This window comes from Eumetopias jubatus, unplaced genomic scaffold (genome assembly GCF_037043125.1).
Source record: "Eumetopias jubatus isolate StellerSeaLion01/CBP00866 unplaced genomic scaffold, mEumJub1_p1.0 scaffold_4, whole genome shotgun sequence".
NCBI lineage: Eukaryota > Metazoa > Chordata > Mammalia > Carnivora > Otariidae > Eumetopias > Eumetopias jubatus.
In genome coordinates this window covers 102,994,448-103,015,032 of record NW_028274810.1, presented here as the reverse complement: position 1 = coordinate 103,015,032, position 20,585 = coordinate 102,994,448, and the positions used below count along the sequence as shown (strand labels likewise).

Genomic DNA, 20,585 nt, shown 5'->3' with positions numbered 1-20,585 from the left:
AAGGCACCCTGGATCCCAAATGTGGGCCCCATTTTACAGGTGGGGAGACTGAGGTCCAGAATAAGTGACTGGAAGCACTAGCAGATAGTGGCAGAGGTTAAAGTCATTTGATTTGGGGAGATCTTACTGGTCCCCAACTCAGGGTGGAGTTGTGACCTCCAGGAAGGGCGGTCCAGTGCACAGGCTTGGGCCTGTCCTTCAGGACCCACTGCTACCTGGGGAGCTGTCTGCAGCTACCTGCAGCCCAAGGGGAAGTGAGGACAATGTGCTAGTGGGGAGAGGTGTTCCTGCCACCCGCTTCCCCGCGGGCCCCCCCCCCCCCCGCCCCGGGTCTATGAAAGGAGCAGAGGCTAGGCTTCAGGCTGGGCTGTGAAAAACCCATGGGACTGTGACCTGTGGAAGCTGTGTGGGTGGGTGGGGTACCCCAAGTCCCAGGAGAACAGCCCTGCAGGATCAAAAGCTCTGGGTGTGCTGGGCTAGTACTGGGATAGGTGAGCTCCAGCAGTAGAGAGATGACCAGCAGGAGGTTAGGGGCTGGAGGCAGGGAGAGCAGGGGAGGAAATGGCCTTGAATGCCAAAGTAAGGAGTTGGGGTCTGTGCTTTCATAGCCATTGCTGGGGTCAAAGCCACAGCTGCAGCCCAAGACCTGGACTCTCAGCCCTGGATCTGGCCTAGGGAAGGGGGACAACTGGCCCTCATCCCCTTTCCTCTCCCAGCCTCGTGGTGACTCCAGATGGCCAGGGTGGGCACAGTCATTTGGCCAATATTGAGGGTGCCAAGATGGGCTGGAAAAGCCTTCAAGTTTGAAATTTTGTTGTAGGTAGAATGTTTCTGCCACGCCCCACCCCCCTTCAGTGTCTCTTCTCATCTGTAAACTGGGTATATTAGAGCGTCAGGATCACAGGAAAGGGCTGCACGTAGCCACGTGCCTGCCCCAGGCTGAGACTGACGTGCTCAGTGACAGGCGCAGGCTCAGGCTCCCCAGGCCGTGGGCAGGCTGAGGCTGCACTCGGTCCTCCGTCCTCAGGATGCAGAGACCACGTACTTCTGCAACACGTGCGGGCAGCCGCTGTGCGCGCGCTGCCGCGATGAAACGCACCGGGCACGCATGTTCGCGCGCCACGACATTGTGGCCCTGGGCCAGCGCAGCCGCGATGTGCTCCAGAAGTGCAGTGAGTGCGGCGTGCCGGGTGGGGGCCCGGGGCCGGGGCCGGGGCCGGGGGCCGGGGTGGGCCTGCCCGGAGCCCTCACCACCGCCCCCGCCGCAGCGCTTCACGCGGAGCCCTACATCATGTTCTCCACCGACAAGAAGTCGCTGCTGTGCATCCGCTGCTTCCGGGACATGCAGGGGTGGGTAGAGAGAGCGGGAGGTGAGCGGGCAGGAGGGCGGCCAGGAGCGGGGCTCATGCGCGGGCTCCCCGCAGGGAGAGCCGGGCGCACTGCGTGGACCTCGAGTCAGCCTACGTGCAGGGCTGCGAGCGGCTGGAGCAGGCGGTGCTGGTGAGCGCGGGGTGCCCGGCGCCCTGGGGCCCGGGAATGTGCGCGCCTGCCAGGCTGAGGCCGCCCTGTTCCCAGGCCGTGAAGGCCCTGCAGACGGCCACACGCGAGGCCATCGCGCTGCTGCAGGCGATGGTGGAGGAGGTGCGGCGCAGCGCGGCGGAGGAGGAGGCCGCCATCCACGCCCTCTTCGGCAGCATGCAGGTGAGGGGCTGTGCGCACTGGACCGCCACAGGCTGAGCATCCTCACCAGCCATGACCCGGGACCCACAACACCCCACCTCCCGCGCCTGTGGCGTTTGCAGTGAGGCAGGGCAGCAAGCATGGAGCTCTTTCCGGGAGTTACTTAGTCACGTGGCCAGGTGAGGTCCAGCCCCAGGCTGGTGGTAGCGGGAAGGCGTCCCCCCCAGGAGGTGACATTTCAGGTGAGGGCACCCGGGCTCTCAGGCCGGGGGGGGGGGGAGGGGGGGCATGCAGGAAGGAAGGGCTAGGAGGCCGGAGACACAGCCAGCCTAACCAGCTGTGCGGCTGGGCCCCAGGAGTGGGTGAGTGTTGGGAGGGGGCAGGCTGGGCATGCCCAGTCAGAAGCAGGCTGTCCCTCCCAGGACAAACTGGCAGAGAGGAAAACGCTGTTGCTGCAGGCTGTGCAGAGGTGAGTGGTGGCGGGGTCTCCACCCCCTGCCCCTTGGCCCCACTGCCTGGACCTGGGCAGACCCTGCCCCACCCTGGGGAGCAAGACCTCAGGGTGAAGAGGGCAGAGTGGCTCAGGGTGCAGGAAGTGCTGACAGGGAAGATGAACAAAGGTGGTTGGGGGATGGAACTTCCCACTTCTGAGGTCCCAGCTAGGTGGGGGTGAGCAGCCCTCCCCTCCGAGATGAGGCTGCCTGCCCCTCCCCCAGCCAATACGAAGAGAAGGACAAGGCGTTCAAGGAGCAGCTGTCCCACCTGGCCACTCTATTGCCCACCCTGCAGGTAAGGGGAGCTGGGGGTTCAGGGCTGGGCACCCCAGCCCAGAGGCCTCCCACCCCTGGCCAGGTACTGAGTAGGGTCCCCCCCCCACAGGTTCACCTGGTCATCTGCTCTTCCTTCCTCAGCTTGGCCAATAAGGCTGAGTTTCTGGACCTGGGCTATGTGAGTCTCCCTAGCTCCTGAAGGGTCTCCCCACTTCCGACCAGCAGCCCACCCTGCACAGCCAACTGCCACCTGAGGGCTTGGCAGCCTGCCACTTTGGCTGGACCAGGGCTCTCTGGGCTTACCTTCCTCCTCCTCCACACCATCATCTGCAAACCATTTAGGGGCCAGCTGAGTCCCTTTTAAAAGGACAGCGAAGCCTGGAAGGGAGCATGAGCCTCCACTCCCCCAAAGTGTAGAGTCTACCGGGAGCCCTGCCACCCCTGACTTTCCTGTGGATTTGGGGGCTGGGGTGGTGTGGGGGTTCTGGGACAGTCCCAGGGAAGGGCTGCAGCCCCCAGTGCACAGCAGGTGAAGTGCCAAAGACAGCCTTGCCTTGTGGGGGGGGGGGCATGGGGCTTCACTGTCGTCCCCCACCCCCACCCCCTACATGGGCCTGAGCACCCTCCTCTGGCTGCAGGAGCTGATGGAGAGGCTGCAGGGCATCGTCACACGTCCCCAGCACCTCCGGCCAGCACAGAACAGCAAGGTGCACGGTGGAGGGGGCTGGGCTGGGGCCGTGGGACCAGCGGGTAAAAAGGCCGCCTCACCACCCACCCCTGCCACCCAGATCACCAGCGACCACCGCGCCGAGTTTGCGCGCTGCCTGGAGCCGCTGCTGCTGCTGGGGCCGCGCCGGGTGACAGGTGCTGGGGGCGGCGCCAACACGTGAGCAGCTGGGGTGCCCTCCCTGCCGCGGGGACGGGCTGTGGGGGGCGGCACAAGGTACCCGTCGCAGTGGGGACTGGCTGCTTGTCGCCCTCCCCAGAGGCTGGAAGTCCCTGCCCAATCTGGCGCAGAGCCTGGTTAGGGGAGGATGGGGAGGAGCCGGGGGCTGTCCCCAGCTGCCACTGCAGCATCCGCCACCCAGAACGGGGCGCATGGGGACTGAAGGGAAGGGGCAGCTTGGGGTAAGGCCTGATTTCCAGGCCTTAGTCTGGAGAGCCAGAGACACAGGAGGAGTTAGGAGAAATGCCTGAGCTGGACATATGTGCCTGGGGGCCCCAGTCAAGGGAGACTGGGCATCAGGCCAAATGTCCAAAGTCCCATGTGTGAGTGAACAAAGTTTACTCCGGACCAGGCCTGACATGTCCCGATGGACTCTTGTCTGTACGTTGACACTTCCCTGGGGAGTTTTTTAAAATACGATGCTGATGTCCTTGGTCTTGGGTGGGGCTTGCAGAGGCTTTTTCAGAGGCCCTAGGTGGTTCTGGCGGGCAGTCCAGGGGAAGAGGCTGAGAGCCTGGAGTAGGGGAAGACCCTCCCAGCCCCCCCACCCCCAATCTGCATTCACACTGGCTCTCTCCTCAGACTAGCAGCGGGCTCAGGCCCCAAGGTGCTGATGGGGCCCAGCTGCCCTTCCCCAGTGGGAAAGATGTTGGGGTCGCCGGTCCAAAAGCCCACGCTGCACCGGTCCATCAGCACCAAGGTGCTGCTGGCGGAGGGGGAGGATACACCGTTCACAGAGCACTGCCGCCACTATGAGGACTCCTACCGGGTGAGTGGGGCCAGGGAGCTGCGGGCTCGGGAAGGCCCCACCCCTTCTCACCAAAGTGCAGTGGCCAAATCTAGTCCTGGCCACCTGGCCCCCACAGTGAACACAGCCTCGCAGGAACCACAGGCACTCATTGGGTCTCCCTGCACAGCGCCTGCAGGCAGAGATGCAGAACCTGAAGGACCAGGTACAAGAGTTGCACCGGGACCTCACCAAGCACCACTCGCTCATCAAGGCAGAGATCATGGGAGACATCCTGCACAAGTCCCTGCAGGTGGACGTGCAGATTGCCTCGGAGTACGCTTCCCTGGAGGGGATGAGAGCAGTCTTCCAGGAGGTAGCGACCCCCTTCCCGGGCACCTAGCCCCACCTGGCACCTTATACATGGGTTACCCCAAGACAGGAAGGGGAGAGAAACAGGACCTTGGCCTGGTCCAACATGAGGCCCTCGTGTGTCAAGTTCTGGAACTGGGGTCTTTGCCGCCTGGAACCATGTGAACTAGCTGGGGGTGCCCTATGGCCCTGAGTAGCTGGAGGACAGAAATGCCACCAGTGGAAATTCCAACTCATGGCCGTATGCAACGTCCAACTCACTTTCTCTTTCAGATTTGGGAGGAATCCTACCAGCGGGTGGCTAACGAGCAGGAGATTTACGAAGGTGGCAGGCAACTGCTGCTGGGTGCACCCCTTTCCTGGAGCTAACCCACGTGCTGGCAGGGGCAGCAAGTCAGTTACCCACTAACCAGATACAAACTCCCATGCTCTTCCCCGTAGTCCTTGACTTTGCCCCACAATTGCTAATGCCCCAAAATGATGCATGTGAGGTCAGGATTCAGTAAGCAGAATGCCTTCCCAAGTCCCACGCTGCCCTTTAATTAAAGAGGCAATCGCTGAGGTAGTTGGGATGTTTAGATGGTATGAGGCTTGACAGTAAGAACCTGAAGCCAACAAGACCCAACGCTCTGGCCTTGGCTCCCACAGCCCAGCTCCATGACCTTCTCCAGCTGAAGCAGGAGAATGCCTACCTGACCACCATCACCAAGCAGATCACGCCCTATGTCCGCTCCATTGCCAAGGTGAAGGAGCGGCTGGAGCCCAGGTGAGACCAAGGGGTGTTCACAGGAGAGCCAAGACACTTAAGAATGTGTGTGGGAAAGGTGCCACACATTCAGAAGAGCTCTTTTCAGGAAGTCAGTGGGTCAGAGCATGAGAGTTTACTGAGGGCATCTGGGCAGACCAGGTTCTGGACATCTCCAAAAACACAGAATGAGTGGGCTGCTTTGAGTTTCTGCTTCTAGGCACAAAATCGCCCACCTCTGGCCCTCAGGGGTAGGTCAAAGCAAAAGATACTTCTTGTGGGTGTAATGACAGCCCTCAGTAGATCCGGGCAACAGGACATGGAAGAGAGCACAGAACTTCCTCACTACATGCTTAAGCAAAGTCTAGACAAGGCTAGGCTCTCAGCACTGTACTTGGGCATCAAAAGGTGTTGCCGTAGCAGAGCGATGTTGGTGGCAGGTCCTCAATGTGCCTGTCCCTTGAGTCACCTGGCCCCAGGGTGGGCTGGTTGCCCTATAGGTCTGGTGCACAGTGGTCAGGCTGAGCTCTTCCTCTACCACCCTCTTGGGGACCCCATTTGCCTCACCCCTACCTTTGATCTGTTTCCTGTACCCCACGTTTCCTCTTTCTCGTGGTTTGGTCGAGTCCACCACCCCCACCATAGTTCTTTGAACAAGGGTGCACAGGAGGTCTATATTTTGGACAGCACCAGTCTGAAATGTCTTTATTCTGCCTTCACACTTGATTGATAGTTTTCCTGGGTATCGAATTCTAGACTGAAATTCTAGATTGGAAATGATTCTCCTTTGACAGCATCGCTGCATTATTTTCTAGCTTCCAAGGCTGTCTTTGAGAAGTCTGAAGGCATTCTGATTCCTAATCCTAGTGACAAGACCTACTTATTCTCTTTAGAAGCTTGTGGAATTTTCTCTGGTCCCAGAGTTCTGAAACTTCCCACTGGTGAGGGTCTACTTCCATCCATTAGAAAGGACCCGGTCCTTTCAGTCTGGAAGTTCATGTCCTTCAGTTTTGACACACATCTTTCTGAACCAGTGAGTTGGTTTCACTTTTTCTCTTTCTGGAATCCCTATTACTGAATATTGGCTCTTCTGGGCTGGCCCTCTGATTTGCCTTCTCAGTGTTTTCTTCTGTCTCTCTGCTGTACTTTCTGTGAGACGTCCTTTTTCTTCCAACCGTTATACTGAGTTCTTCATTTTTTTTGAAGAAAATTTCCAAGAGCTATTTTTAAAATTTCATTGTTTTCCATTTCCAAGAGCTCTTGTTTTGTATCCTAGACTTTTTTTCACGCCTTCTATTGTTTCATGGACATAGTTTCTTACCCCTCTGAGGCTGATAGGTGTTTGTTGTTTTTTTTCTCCCTCAACTCTGTTTCCTCCAAGTTTGTTTGTTTGTTTAGGTTTCCATCTTCCACATTAAAGGCTTTTGTCCGGTCATCTTTGATCATGTGCTCCTATTAGGAGCTGGGGGGCAGGGGCAGACTGGATGCTCAGAGCACGTGGGTGGCGCTTCAATGCAGGGGATCAGGGTAGGCAGGGCTTTTTTCTGTGTTTTCCCCAGCCTCCTTCCTGAAGGCCACTATGTGGAGCATTTGCAGGCACACCTGCTTTCCAGCAGTTCTCACCTACGTGTGGTACCCTCCCAGAGACTAACCCTTTGGTGGGGTGCGGGAGGGGCAGCTGCTCTGCGGTAAGGATCTTGACTGTCACCCCCCTCCCTACTTCTGTCCCGTCCTCCCTGTTGCAGAGGCGAGGGGGCTGCCAGTTGCTGGGCCCGCTAGGATTCTGTGGTGTGAACGGAGCTGGGCCTTGGCTTGTCCCACTGTCCACTCTGAGCTTGGGTTTCTCACGTCTGCTGAGGTAGTTAACCACTGACTACGTGCCCTCCAGCTTCAAAAATTTTGGTGTTATCCCTTTCTGTTCTCGACCTGGGGAAGTTTCTTCCCCTGTTGTTTTGGCCCCTTTACTAGAGTTTTATCGGAGTTTGAGGAAGAAGGAAAATTAAAGCGTGTGCAATTGTTATGTTCGTCCAGAACCGCCAAGCCACCCTTCAAGTGAGCCTTCTGACATGCGTGCGGCGAGGTTGGACTTGGCACAGCCCCCGCACAGTTGTGACGGCATCCTGGCCTACCCAGGACTAGCTGCCGTGTCTCCTCAGCGCGCAAAGTCGCTTACTCCACCTACTGTGCAATTCCATTTATAAAACCTCAAAACCAGACACAACTATCCTCTGGCATTAGCAGTCAGGATGGTGATGACCCCCGGGGGGCCTCTGGACGGAGGTGACATTCTGGGTGCCGCCTACCAAACTCGTTCAGGCTGTGCACATGTACCAAGCCTCGTTCTTATAATTGGTGTGCATTTCCTTCTGAGCGCTCTGCTTCGGTGAGAAACTAGCTTCAAGTAATGTGCTCCTGGAGGCCTGGCTCTGTGGGGAAATGGCGCCTGTGGCCAATTTTGGCAAAGGGAAAGCTCAGGCTAGAGCCCAGCTCCTGGAGGTCTGTGGGGGAGGGAGGCTGCCTCTGTCCCTTTCCAGGGCACCATTCTCCAGGTGTCTGGTGTCGCTGCCTCTGCTTCCTGGTCTTCCACTGCCGGCAGCCCCACCCCCCGAGCCCGCTCCTGTGGCCGGCTGTGGTCAGTGACCTCTGGCCGCAGCCCTTGGTCTCTCAGTGGTGCTCATGGCTGCCCTCACCACACTCCTCTCTTGTTCTGAGGCAGCCCACACTGGTTTCCCTCCTGCCGCTCAGGCTGTCCCTTCTTAGACTGGCCACTCTGCCACCTCTGCTCAGTGCCCAAGTGTCAGCTCTCCCCAGGGCCCAGTCCTAGGGCCTCTCCCCATCCCACACCCTATGCTGAAGGGGCTTCATCCATCCCCACAACTTTAAAATCCCACTGCGACACAGACAACCTCCAAGCCCTTCCCAGCATAGGCCCTCCTGGGCTCCAGACCCCTCTCCAACTGCCCCGTCCTGGGGGTCTCCACTTGGACACGTCTGTCACAGGTGCCTCAGATCCCCCAATGGCAGGACTCCATATCCTCCCCCACACACCCCCCTTGCAGTGAGGGGCATCACATCACCCAGATGCCCAAGTGAGAAGGCCAGGGACCTTCTGATTCCTTTCCTTTCCTCGCCCCATTTCCAACCAATCCCGGAGTCCTGCTGACATGACTGTCTCAGCCCATGGTTGTCCCCATGGCAGCCCCAGGGCAAGCCACCATCACCGACCCTCTCCGGCCCCTCTAGGGTGTTCCATAGCTAATGGTCTTCTTAAAGCCTAGACTTCCCATCACTCCAGGGCCTGACAGCCCTTTTGGGACCCTCCTTGTCCACCTCCAACCACACTAGCCCCTCACCACACCCCAGTCACAATGGCCTTTCAGTTACCCAGGGAAGTCAGACCAGCTCCCCCCTCCCAGCCTCTGCCTGGAATGTTCTTGCTTCAGACTGTCCCAGAGATCCTCTCCACAGAGGTCTCTGCTCCTGCCATCCCCTGCTGCCTGATCCTGCAGCGCCTTCTTCCCAAGCTCGGCACGTCTTCCTGACCACAACGTAACTGTCCTGAGAGGAGCCCTGGCCTTCAGTCAATATCTGAGGACCAAAACCCTAGGCAGGCCTGAGTGTCTCACTCAGTTTGGCTCTCTGTCTAGAGAGCTGAAGGACAGTCAGTCAGCGGCCGGCTCTGCTGCCTTCAAGCTTCCCGGGAACTTTCTCTCACATAGGCTTCAGGCGCCAGCAGACGAACAGTCGGAGCACCTACAAAACACGTGTGATGACAGCGCCAACGGTGAGACTCAGGCCAGGTAAGGCGAGCCTTCCCAGCCCAAGTGGTAAGTGATTCAATCTGAGACAAACATGAGGCACAGGGACAGGTCCCCGGGTTTCTTTCCCATTCGGCCCAGGCTTGACGCTGACCAGCTCTATGGGCTCGGCTGGGTCTGGTTGTAAAATACAGGGCCAGAGAATTCACGGAGGACAGAGGTGGCTGGCGTTCTAGAATCATAAACGGCCACGGCTGCTGTCTGTACCGCTCACACTGCCGAGGGTTGCAGACTGGCTCGCGTGCATTTACACCAAGTGACTCAGAGTCACTTAAATGAGAAAAAGTGACTGAGGATCATATCTCGATGTGGGAGCATCACTGTTCACTGGAGGCACGGTGTTTGCCAAAATACTTGCCAGAGGAAAAAAGCAACGCGCAGGAACAGATACATCACTGTCACAGGCTGATCTTTTAGTATTTTGCTCTCAGTTAAGTGTGCTCACCACGGGGCTGCAAAAATCAGAGTGGGCAGAGCTTGGAGGACATGGCACAGTCCGCTGCTGTGACAGGCCAGAAACTAGTCTCACCCTCCCTGCCACCACGTTCTGCTCAGATGCTCCAGGGGAGTGTCCATTCAAACCTGTTTTCACCACAAGGCTCTGAGAAGGCCTGAACTGCAGATGTTTGGGCAACTAAAATCATTAGAAACGGGATGAGAGGGGCACCTGGGTGGCTCAGACGCTTAAGCATCTGCCTTTGGCTCAGGTCATGATCCCAGGGTCCTGGAATCAAGCCCCACATCGGGCTCCCTGCTCAGCGGGGAGTCTGCTTCTCCCTCTCCCTGCCGCCTTCCCCTGCTTGTGCTAATAAATATTATCTTTAAAAAAAAAAAAAAGAAAAGAAAAAAATGGGATGAGAATCCTTTAGGAGATGATACAGTTCTGGTTCACCCATGGGTACTTCCAGAAAGGCTTCCCATTCCAAAAGCCTTGGCCCCAGTGGATGTTAGTGCTGGCATGGGGGTGGTGAGTAGACCTCACGTCAAGTGTTCCTTTAGGAATGACCCGGTGAGTGTCACAGAGAAGAGAGAGAAAACATCAGAACGTAGAGGGAACGGCCGGACTCTGAACAGCCTCACAGAAGAGCCTCCACTGAAGAATAAAGACCCTCATAGACCCAGACAGAAGAACGGGGGTGATATCCCCACACGGAGAGAGCGCCCGACTTAGCAAATGGGACTGGTCCTGAGGGGTGGGTATTTTACAGCCTGCACATCAAGACTGGGATATTTAAGAAAACGTTGTTCCCATCATGAAACACAGGGTAATCACTAGACAGCAGAAGACCCCAGAAACTCTGACAGGTCCTCATTTCAGATTGTTTCGCCTGAGCTGAGCTTCACTCTTCCCTGTGTTCGCACTGCACGAAGTCTTGGTCCCCATCACGCAGCTGCGGACGGCATCCCAGTCCACATGGAAAAGCCCTTCGCTGCTCTGGCACCCCCTTAGCGTCTGCATGCGGGGACCCGCACTCCCATCAGCCCGCACCAGTCCAAACTTGAGATAAGGAGACTCCAGCACTGTGCAGCACCGGCCCTGCTGGTAAGTTCCACCCAGCAACCTGAGCACGGACTCAGCAAAGAGGAAACCCCACTCCAGTTTTCTCCTTTCACACAAGGACTGAGCTCACGGAAAAAGCAGCAGCCAGTGGCATGTGGGGCAGGAGATGGTCACAACTTCTCCACAACTTTTTCTCGCTTTTCCAGTTGCCCTTTCTATCAGGTGAAATGTCTCAAATGCTTAAAAAGGAAAATTAACCCAGATGACCTAAAATTTAAAGTTTTGGAGGTAAAATGTCCACACAGCCACATTTTAAGCAGATATCCAGCTTACTCAGCGGTTCCAACAGCAAATGGCTTCCACATGCCAGGCAGACCAGCAGATCAACACACGAAAACATCACATCAATATCCAACACCTCTGCACCTGTTTTGGAGCATGGACACTCATTCCGGAGCATCACAAACCCTTGGTAGCCTAACGGGCAGGAGGAACTTGTCGTAACAAACTGGTTAGAGATTAGCATTCAGAACTGAATTGAGTGGGCAAAATACATCTGGTTTTATGCTGTAAGTCCCAGACATTTCTTAGTCAGAGGTGACATGATTACGTCCCACCCAATAACGCTATGGTTCATGGTGAAATCAAGTACAGTTTTATTTAAGAATTGGAAAGAATATTCAGTATCTGTGAAAGAAAATCCAATTTAAAATATTTAAATAAACATTTCTGCATGTAAAAAGACGAGTAGAATAATTACTCCATTAAATTACTCTCCTAGCTACGGGATGGCTTCCTCTAGAGCAAGCGCTTGGGACCACCCGTGACGGCTGGCCCTCCAAGCCCAGGGCAAGGCATCAAGTCTCACAGCAGGGCACAGAGAGCAAGCCTCTCCCACCAACCTCATCAAGTCACTACAGAAGCAAGATGTGGTGGGAGATCACAACTATCTAAGGCAGTAAGAAAGTGCAGAGAAGGGACAGTGGTTTACTGTACCTATGACAGAGTGACTGCTACCAGAACGAGCTTGAGCTACGGACGACCCTCCTGAGCCTAAGCTATTAACACATGTATTGGTTTAGGAATATTCCCCTATCATGTCAATCACTCAGTGTGTTAAATAAATGGAAGGGATTAATAAAGTTTAGTCTTTAGGCTCGAGAAGCAGTTCCTACAAATGATGAAGGGACAGTGGGGTATGCTGTCTTTCGCTTTCAGCCAGGCTCCTGCTACTCACTACCTCTTTTCTGTAAACTGCTATTCTCAGCCACAGCCTGCAAATCCTCATAGAATGTTTCATTTTACGCTGCTTCAAAGTAGCTTTGTTCTGTGCATTGCCTTTTCTCCATTTAAGAATCTCCACTTTAAAACCTGCAATGGAAAAAGTAAGTCATCTCTTTTGACAGTTTCTTAATTTAAGGGAACTGGTGATGTGGCCTTTACCCAAAAAGCTTTTGGGAATACCCAAAAAGCCTGTACTTCATTAACCTGATTCTCTGTCGTGTACACTGTCACTGCTAAATTTATACAGTTAAAAATAATCTGAAAATGTCAGTACTAGATGAAAGTCAATCACTTGCCAAATCTTCCCCTAAGTAGTTCATCTTTTCTCCCTAAGTAACTGCTGACTTCTGCTCTGGGTGTACAAGTCAGGCTCGGGGTGTGTCCCTACTCCCGCCCATGGGATTTTGCTTTTTAAAGCCCAGGTGGTGTAACGGTAGCATCTCACTGCAAAACACCAGGCCTACCTCCTGAGCTCAAGAGCCTGGCAGGAAGGTGGGCTTCGTGAACTCCAGCAGGCGGACGAAGTTGAGATCACCAAATGCCAACGCCTTCAGACTTTCTGTCCAGAGCCAAGGGCCATCGTTAGCTGTCCTCCATCTATTAAAGACAACTTCACAGCCCCCCCACCCCCACCCCCCACCGCGGGAATGAAAGCTGGGTCCAATCCTGCTAGATGCAGCACAGAACTTTCCCTCAAGGAGCTGGGGATGGCTGCCGAAACCCCAGCCACGCCTTCCTCCAGTCTGCAATCCCGATGAGTGGAGTTTACTTTGCTAAGCGTGGTCTGGAGAACAAGTCAGAACTGATTCAACTCAAGTTCCCAGAGTAAGTGCATGTCGACGTCCCACTGGGGAGTGTTCGTGCCAGAGGGACCAGCTGCTGAGAGCTCCAGCAGCGGCCTTGGCCAGCCTGGCTGCAAGGCCCTCTCGAGGGCCGATGGTAGGGTCCACTCACACCAGAAGAGTGTCATCCCAGGAATCAACAAACCCGTAAACCTCTTTGGTATATATAATAACGAAAAAATTAATTAGGCCATGAAATCTAGAAGTCAGTACTATTTCTGAGTTGGTAACATGCTCTTCTGAACACACAATTCCAGAGTCTGGTACAGCTGACCAGGGTCCGCATCTGTGCAATCTCTCACGGCGCAGATTCCATTTATGCCATCTCTCTTATCTAAGTATTTGAAACGTCTGACGTTGTTCTTCTAAATTTTCACAACACCCCTATGAGGTAGGTGGTATTGACCCCATTCGACAGATGGGGAATCTAGGCACAGAAAGGTTAAGTGGCTCCTCGAAGCCGCCAGGCGCGGCGTGGCAGCTGGGCAGCTCTGCAGCCAGGGGCGGCCACCGCCTTCGCGAGAGGGCTTCGGTAGTGCCACCGCCAACTGCAGGAAGGATTTCACGCTTTTCACGCTGAGACCAAGGCCCTCTCTTATCCAGAATTAAACAAGGGTCTTAAAGCTGATGTATTTAAAGCCAACCACTCTCCCCAAACTTGAAAAACAAAAATACTGACTAAATCTCAGTTGGGATCATTTGCTCTATTTAAGACTTTCGTAAGCTGACTTGCTTGAATTGTAGTTATATATGCTTGAACCCCTTTGGAAAAGACAGTCCGAAATGGCATTAGAGTCGGTGGAATTTTGAGAACAGAACATAGAAATGAATAGTTAATAAATTTCAATTGAAACACAAAAATATAAGCTATGATGCATTAAGACTAAAATCCCAAATAAATGGAGAGTAGTACTTCCCGATGGTTAACAATGCCTCACACAGAGCAGGGGTTCAGTAAGCATTTCTTGGATAAAGGAAAAATGATACATCTTCGACACGCCTGTCACTGGTAACAGCCCCCTCTCGGGAGAAGAGCAGGAGCCAGGACCCCAGGGAATGCCACAGAGGCCCACAGTCTCCCTGGCTTGGGGAGGGAGTGCCTTGTTAACAAGCCACTCAGCCAAATCGTCTGGAGGTGTCCATGCTGCCTGTCTGCCAAATAAAAGTTGGGGCTATAAACACCAAGTCCCCTTAGAATTTATACTGCTATTTATAAAAAATAGATATGTAAATACGATTAAATATATTAAGAGCCAAAGTGCCTCGTGAAGAATTATCTCTACAACCGTATAGACGCTCATGCACTTAGCACAGGAGTAAGGAGGTTGAAGCTGTGCTGTGTTTTCCAGTTAGATTCTGAACGTACTTCTAACACTAAGCACTGCTGTCCACGTACCCCTTCCTGCCAAAGAAGCCTTACGCAGGAATGAGCGCGTCCACTTCTCCTGAGGGGTCTCAGTTACACTAAATGCCTCGTGGGGGATGGTGCGCAGCCGGGGCCCTCACCAGGGCCCTTCTGGGGGGGTCGCTGTAGAATATTGCTGTTATTTGCTCCTTGTCCATGTTTGATCTGTGTCCTACCTTGATTCAGCCCAAGAACAGATTGCTCTAGGGTGTGGGGTCCTTTGGTCCTAAGGCCTTCTGACCATTTGGTCTTGAGTGATACTCCAGAAGAGTAATTGGTGACACACAAAATGGTTCAGAAAATCCATTCCGCAGAGTGGCTGACGGGAGGCAGCTGTGGCCCGGGCCGTGCCGAGTGGGAGGCCCCCCGGGGCCCAACCTGGCCCGCTCCTGCTGTGTTATAGCTCCACCTTGACCCCCTTTATAAAAGGCAGGCCTGTGGGCACCCGCTTCTTATACTCCAGGTACTCCTCTCCAAAAAAGTGAATTAATGAGATCTCCTCTTCTTCTGTCCGATCTCGGAAGAATCGCCACACTGTGAGAGCGTAGCCAACACCACAGACGGGATTACACAGCATCACCTGGCGGGGGACACGAAGTTGATCAGGGTCAGTGTCCCGACACCGAGAACTTCAGCAGCACCTGCTTCTCCTGAATATCCACAGAGGACTTCCTGCCAAGGGCCCCAGAGACTCTCAAAATACTATTAGTGTCTTTGAGAACTGAAACCATTCACTGAAACCTTACCCCTACTTTTACATCAGAGCTAAACACTCATCACTTTAGTTTTTTTCCAGACACTTTTCTGTTGTTCCTCTTATGTGAGAGAGATCTAAAAATTAAAAGATCAACTTTTCATGGGACGCCTGGGTGGCTGAGTCAGTTAAGCGCTGCTTTCGGCTCAGGTCATGATCCCAGGATCCTGGGATCGAGCCCCGCATTGGGCTCCTTGCTCAGCAGGGAGCAAGCTTCTCCCTCTGCCTGCACTCCCCCTGCTTGTGCTCACTTGTGTTTTCTCTCTGACAAATAAATAAAATTTTTAAAAAATAAAAAAAATAAAAAAATAAGAAAGATCAACTTTTCGGATTTCAATCCTCAGGGCAGATGAGGGCAGTTCCTGATCCCACCCCAGGTGAGAGTTCCCGTGGAGCTCCCAGCCTGCCCCTTCCTGTTCCAAGCGTGTATGTGCACGCGCACACACACACCCCTCGCAGCTGTCTCGTGCCCCCCTCCTGGCCCCCACGGCCTAGCCCTGTACCACATACAGTGCTACTGTGAAATCACTTGTCTTCAAACCACTCCCCTGCCCAAACCCAGAAAAGCAGTGCCTTGCCTCCAGCCCCCTTCCTCAGGGCTGTACCCACTTGGACTGCCTCTCACCTCCTTACTCATGTGCTTTTTCCACTTTGAGAACATCTTCCCCACTGATCTACCACCAAACAACCCCTCCAGGCCAAGAACATCTCCCAGCTCTCAGGAACTTCTGTGCTGTGTGGGAAACCCACCACTCCACCCCTGCCCACTCTGACGGACCCCCATGGAAACGTGTCTACCCCAAGGAGGCAACTTCCACCCAGAGAGCCAGGCACATGCCCTCGACTTGCTCCCATCATTGCTTACAGGGTACTTAACTGTGTTTCAAGCACAAGCTAAGCCCTTTCCAACCAATAAGCCCCCACAGCAAACCTCTGAGGTGGCACTGCTGTTCTCACTTAACGTGTGAGGACAGAGAGGCCAAGCAGCCAATGTGAAAGCCAGGACTGGCCCTGTCGATGATCCCGGAGCCTGTGCCCCCACAGCCATCACACACGTGTGGCTTCTTGACACACCCTGTAGTGGGGTTTCCCAGTAGCAGGCCACAACCTGTTCCTGTGCCCTGAAATCCATTCAGTGCATCATAAGTAGCATTACAAATAAGACAAAAAATAGAGTATTTTGTACACAGTAAGTACTATCCTGGAAAAGACCTGTTCCATTTTTATATGCGCATGTGTGCTGGGTCACAGTGTGAAAAGATCTATGGTCACAGCGGTAGGCAAACTCTTCAGTTCTAGAGCACTTCGGTATGCAGATAGCATTTATGGCAAATTACATGATTCTACTACAGTCAACTTGTTCTCAGGGAATACGATTGTTGATGCAGGAGAGTCTTAGGTTTCAGAAATGCAGGTATTAAAATAAGTCCTGTGCGGACTGTCCTGACCCTTCTACACCATGGGGGGTCACCAGAGTCTCCCCAACGGACCATGCATTGCCAATGGAATGCTTGGGAGCCCCAGACTGGATTTTCCCAAAGAGGTGAGGAGTCTCCTAAGCTCTGGTCACATTCTCTGACCAAGTCTTTCTAGAACCAAGAGAACATATCCAAGAGGCAATAGGCAGGAAACAAGGCTTGGTCTGCAACCTGAGACAGAATAAACCTCTGTAGCTCATATTAAATCCAATCTAGACCTTTGCCTCATCAACAGCAGCTTCGAATGAAAATCAGAATCCACTTGAGCAGCAGAAGGCTCTCTCTCCCGAAAGCCCCATCTCTGTCCTCAGAGCACCCACTGGGGTGCTCCAGATCTAATTTAAAGAAGCAGGGAAGGGGTAGAGCAGATGGGCTAACAGTATCTAGAATCGCCAGGAGTTTACAAGTTTAGGACACCCAGATTTTATGTACATAGTAAAAAAAATGTTAAGGACTACATCAGTTCTTTTGCATTTTATTTTGTTCTCACTCAAAACATGACAGGGGGCACATGCACCTATTTAAAGGAGACCAACGACCTAATAAATCCACTGAAATCCACTGAATTGTACACTTTGAAATGGTGAATTTTATGCTATGTGAGTTATGTCAATTTTTAAAAACGTAAAAGAAATTAAAGGCAACCACTGTCATTTCTGATACTGTACCTGGGTTCCAATACTCCAGTAAAACCACCCAACATAGGAAGGATGCCGGAACCAAGCATACACTCCACTTGTGACCAGAGTGTGGGTTTCTGATTTTTCATTCTGCACCACGTGGTTGAAATTGGAGCCAGCTGTGAACATCGCCGCTTTCCTCAGACATTCTCCAAAGACCACCATCAGCAGCCCCATGGCACTGAGCCAGGTGATCTGCTTCAGTTCTGGAGGAGAGACATGTGACAAACAGGAAGTGAAGACATGGGACTGTGGAGCTCCCCCTGCAGATGCTTAAAATTAACCTATTTTCCCAAGGCTAGCAACATTAGGAAACATGCTAGTGGGCAATTAGCATTTGTCATCACATTAAAATTTAATTATAAGCAAAACACATTCCCCTAAGTTGTGCTGTTCATCTGTTTAAAGTGCCAACAACCCAATTAGAGAGTCTTGGCAAAGACCTGATGGACTCCCCATCCATGTCCCTCAGCCACATGCCCCCTTCCTTCCCTTGGGGACAAGGACAGCTAAGTGAAGCAGAGAAGGATCTAGTGTTTCCCGCCCTGGCTCTTTACTGAATCCTGGGATCCACATACATTTTACTTAATTTGCTGTGGAAAGTTCAATTTGAGAGGTTTCAGATGCAGAGGTTTTTGTTAATAAAATCTTCACAAGAAAAGTCTCAAGTCACAGAAAATCAACAGATGCAAATCTCTGACTGTAAAATTAAGATTACAGCTATCACAGTTTGGTATATTAGCTAGTGTGGTATGTTATGGAAGGCTTAAGGCAAACGGTCAACACGTCCTCCATTCAAAATCCAGAAGTGGAATTCACAGGCTCTGTTTGTCCTTTATAAAGAGCTTAGTGAGGATAGAGATCCGGGGAAAATCACTCCGGGAGATTATAGCTGAGAGGTGAACCCATGTCACTGCCCTCAGGCCTGCACAAAACCACCCTTCTCCCCTCCAGAGGAGAAAGGAAGACACACTGACCTGGCCAAAAGATATTTTCTAGTGTGAACTCTATCCAAGAAGAAAGAGCAGCTACTGTATACTCCAGACTGTGATTCAGGAGAAAGGAATCCAAGGACAGACTTTTGGGATTATTGACTGCTGTGACTAAATATTCAGAATAATGGAATAGTGACAAGGAGCACATATACCTGTTTAGAAACAAAAAGAAAGAGAGGTAAGTTGGGGCAAGGGAATCAAGTCAGCCATAACTCAAAGTACAAATTTGGGTCTGCCGAACTGTCCCTGAATTCTAAGAGGAGGTCCCGTTGTTACCTATCTGAGAGTGGACAGCAGGCACCCACATGTAACATGGCTGCTCAGGTTTGCAGAAGGTGGGGTTTTAAAAGGACTACATGTGGAATGTAATAGACCAAACAAACAAACATAGGTAGGGAAGGCATTATGGGCCTTTCACAGTCTTTTGAAAATGATACTACACACAGTAAAGTATGAGAGTGGGACATAATCAAAATAAAGCAGTGATGTATGTTGAATACAAAAATTCAACAAAACAATTCCAGCAAAGAAGGATTAGATGGCTCAGAGTATTGATAACAGGAGATAAAGCTTTTTACCTTGAAGCCACTGGTTCATATCCAGGTCAGGGACTAGAAGGCTCAAGGGCCTGAAATCATAGTGTAGGGAAAAATCCTACACTGGCCGTGGGGGATGCACTAGATGTGACCTAATAGAAATTAGAGATGGAAAAGGCCTGTGAAGACGAGCCAGAGCCTTGCCCCTTCCTGTCAGCGAGGACCTGTACCCTCTTCTGGGAAGGGCTCGTCACATTACTGATGAGGGCACCTACGGGGAGGGTGCCAGGGAGACCTGTTTCTGCCTGCAACAGAAGCAACCGGTGGGCACAAGTACTTAGGGTCCAAGACATAGGAATCTAGGTGGAAGTTAGAGACCTTACAGAAACCTAAACAGCCTTCAGCCAGTAGAGATGAGACACAGGGATGAGGAAATACCACATCTGACTCTCTGATTCTCCCACCCTCGCCTCAAAACCATTATTCCCAAAGTACTTCTTACCAGCCAAAGTGATTCCAAGAAGACTGGCTAAAACTTAGCAACATGCCGCAGCCGAACACAAAGCCAAGGAAACAAGCTCGGATGGCTATCTGAAACGGACCCAAAAGAAGCTCAGTCACCTGGCTGTTCCCTGAGCACACAGGGAGCACCCACCCAGTCTGCAGGAGCACACATCCTACTTCCGGGGAGTAGGCTACTGGCAAACACGTAGAGCTGGTGTGCTCAGAAATTAACAGGGTGAAGCAGGGGTGCCTGGGTTCAGATCCCGCGTCCACCCCTCTCTGGCTGTGTGGCCTTGGGCAAGTTACTTGGCCTTTCTGGACCTCGGGTTTCCTCACATACACAATGGGGATAATAATGGTACCTACCTTTTAGGATTGCTGTGACGAGTACCCATGTAAAGCACTTAGGAGTGAGCGCTACGTAAGTTCTAGCTGCCATTGCTATTGTTATTCAGAGCCGTGGGGAAAACCGCACGAACCTAGTTTATTGGTTGGATTTTCCCAAGACCACGCAGCGAATCTAGCCCAGGCAAGCGGGACTCCGCGCCCAGCCCCCTCTGACCTGAGACTTGGCAGCAGGAAAGTCTCCACACCTTAAATTACATAAAAGAACTCCTGGGCCCGCTCCCCCCCCCACCACCACCCCACGCGCCTCTGCCGCAGGTGCTGAACAGCACCAACTGCAATTTCCCACCCACTCTGCCGGAGATGTGGGGGCCCGCGCCCCGCGAGCCTGGGTCCCTCCTGCCGCCTGAACTCGCCGATAAAGAACACGACCGGAGGAAGCGGCCCCCGTCCCCCGCAGGCCCAGCTCCCGGCCCGCCCCGACCCCGACCGGACGGAGCCCGCGCGCCGTGCCCAACCCACCGGGCTCCCGCCCTCGCCCCGGCCCGCCTCCGCCCGGCCCGCACCTGGTAGCGCGGCGGCCGGTAGAGCAGCAGCAGCAGCGCGTTGAGCCCGGCCACGTAGAGGGCCAGCCCGGTGCGGCCCTGCAGGCCGGCGCGCGTGAGCAGCGGTAGCGCGAGCACGGAGGCGCCCAGCAGGAAGGTGGCGAGGCTGAGACGCGCCTCGGAGCCCGGCGGAGCCCGCGCCGCGCAGCCCGCCATGGCGCCGGGCGGCCGACGAGCGGGCGACGGCGCCGGCTGTAGCCTGGGGAAAGCCCGCCCGCCGCGCCTGCGCACTGCGCCGCCGCCGCCGACCGGGAGGCGCCGCTGCCCAGAGCGGCGCGCCTCCCGCGAGCTCTCGCGATACCGCCGCGCCGCGGGCCCCGAGGCCGGCTTTGGCTGGAGCGCCCCGCCCGCGGCCCCGCCCCGTCTGTGGCCCCACCCCGCCGTTCCCCCGAGGCCTCTCCCTCCTCCCTCCTCCCGGGATCCCTTGACCCAGGCCGAACGGCTAACGGCGGGCGGGGTCGCGGGGCACCTGGGTCCCGGGCCGAGAAGTGGTCGCCGACGTCTGCCAGAAAGGAGCCCCAAACTCAAGAATGTCCCCGTCCGAAGAACACTGAAGCGACCCCGCCCTGACACCCTTGGGCGCGCAGGCGCGAGCGGG

At 54.0% G+C, this 20,585-nt stretch overlaps 2 protein-coding genes across 6 annotated transcripts; one reads left to right on the top strand and one right to left on the bottom strand.

The window, feature by feature from the left end:
* Positions 1 to 957: 957 nt before the first annotated feature.
* On the top strand, positions 958 to 15,110 carry RNF207 (ring finger protein 207). Of its 5 annotated transcripts, none has more exons than XM_088022628.1 (15): positions 958 to 1,172; positions 1,269 to 1,350; positions 1,425 to 1,500; positions 1,576 to 1,701; positions 2,103 to 2,149; positions 2,397 to 2,469; positions 2,560 to 2,628; positions 3,089 to 3,157; positions 3,239 to 3,336; positions 3,979 to 4,165; positions 4,314 to 4,499; positions 4,769 to 4,820; positions 5,144 to 5,261; positions 8,960 to 9,040; positions 14,615 to 15,110. In XM_088022628.1, exons 1-15 carry the CDS (start codon positions 1,109 to 1,111, stop codon positions 14,628 to 14,630), a joined length of 1,344 nt encoding a protein of 447 aa, XP_087878754.1. In that variant the 5' UTR covers positions 958 to 1,108; the 3' UTR covers positions 14,631 to 15,110. The 5 variants fall into 5 exon arrangements, with proteins under 5 accessions (XP_087878754.1, XP_027964105.2, XP_087878753.1 ...); XM_028108304.2 differs by lacking the exon at positions 14,615 to 15,110 and adding an exon at positions 10,058 to 11,301; XM_088022627.1 differs by lacking the exons at positions 2,397 to 2,469; positions 14,615 to 15,110 and adding an exon at positions 10,058 to 11,301 and having other exon boundaries at positions 2,592 to 2,628.
* On the bottom strand, positions 11,192 to 20,181 carry ICMT (isoprenylcysteine carboxyl methyltransferase). Its single transcript, XM_028108353.2, has 5 exons — positions 19,949 to 20,181; positions 19,036 to 19,124; positions 17,980 to 18,149; positions 16,991 to 17,208; positions 11,192 to 14,670 (listed from the first exon to the last, which is right to left on the bottom strand). Exons 1-5 carry the CDS (start codon positions 20,141 to 20,143, stop codon positions 14,488 to 14,490), a joined length of 855 nt encoding a protein of 284 aa, XP_027964154.1. The 5' UTR covers positions 20,144 to 20,181; the 3' UTR covers positions 11,192 to 14,487.
* Between the last annotated feature and the right edge of the window lie 404 nt (positions 20,182 to 20,585).

What these genes read in the sequence shown, in the direction of transcription:
- RNF207 (XM_028108304.2), top strand. Translation starts at nt 1,109, where the DNA reads ATGTTCGCGCGCCACGACATTGTGGCCCTGGGCCAGCGCAGCCGCGAT. An exon ending in GCTGGGGGCGGCGCCAACAC is followed by an intron (nt 3,337 to 3,978) that starts GTGAGCAGCTGG and finishes CTCTCTCCTCAG; the next exon opens with ACTAGCAGCGGGCTCAGGCC. An exon ending in AACGGTGAGACTCAGGCCAG is followed by an intron (nt 9,041 to 10,057) that starts GTAAGGCGAGCC and finishes GTGTTCCTTTAG; the next exon opens with GAATGACCCGGTGAGTGTCA.
- ICMT (XM_028108353.2), bottom strand. Translation starts at nt 20,143, where the DNA reads ATGGCGGGCTGCGCGGCGCGGGCTCCGCCGGGCTCCGAGGCGCGTCTC. An exon ending in ACCGGCCGCCGCGCTACCAG is followed by an intron (nt 19,125 to 19,948) that starts GTGCGGGCCGGG and finishes GGTCCGTTTCAG; the next exon opens with ATAGCCATCCGAGCTTGTTT. An exon ending in ACTGGAGTATTGGAACCCAG is followed by an intron (nt 14,671 to 16,990) that starts GTACAGTATCAG and finishes GTCCCCCGCCAG; the next exon opens with GTGATGCTGTGTAATCCCGT.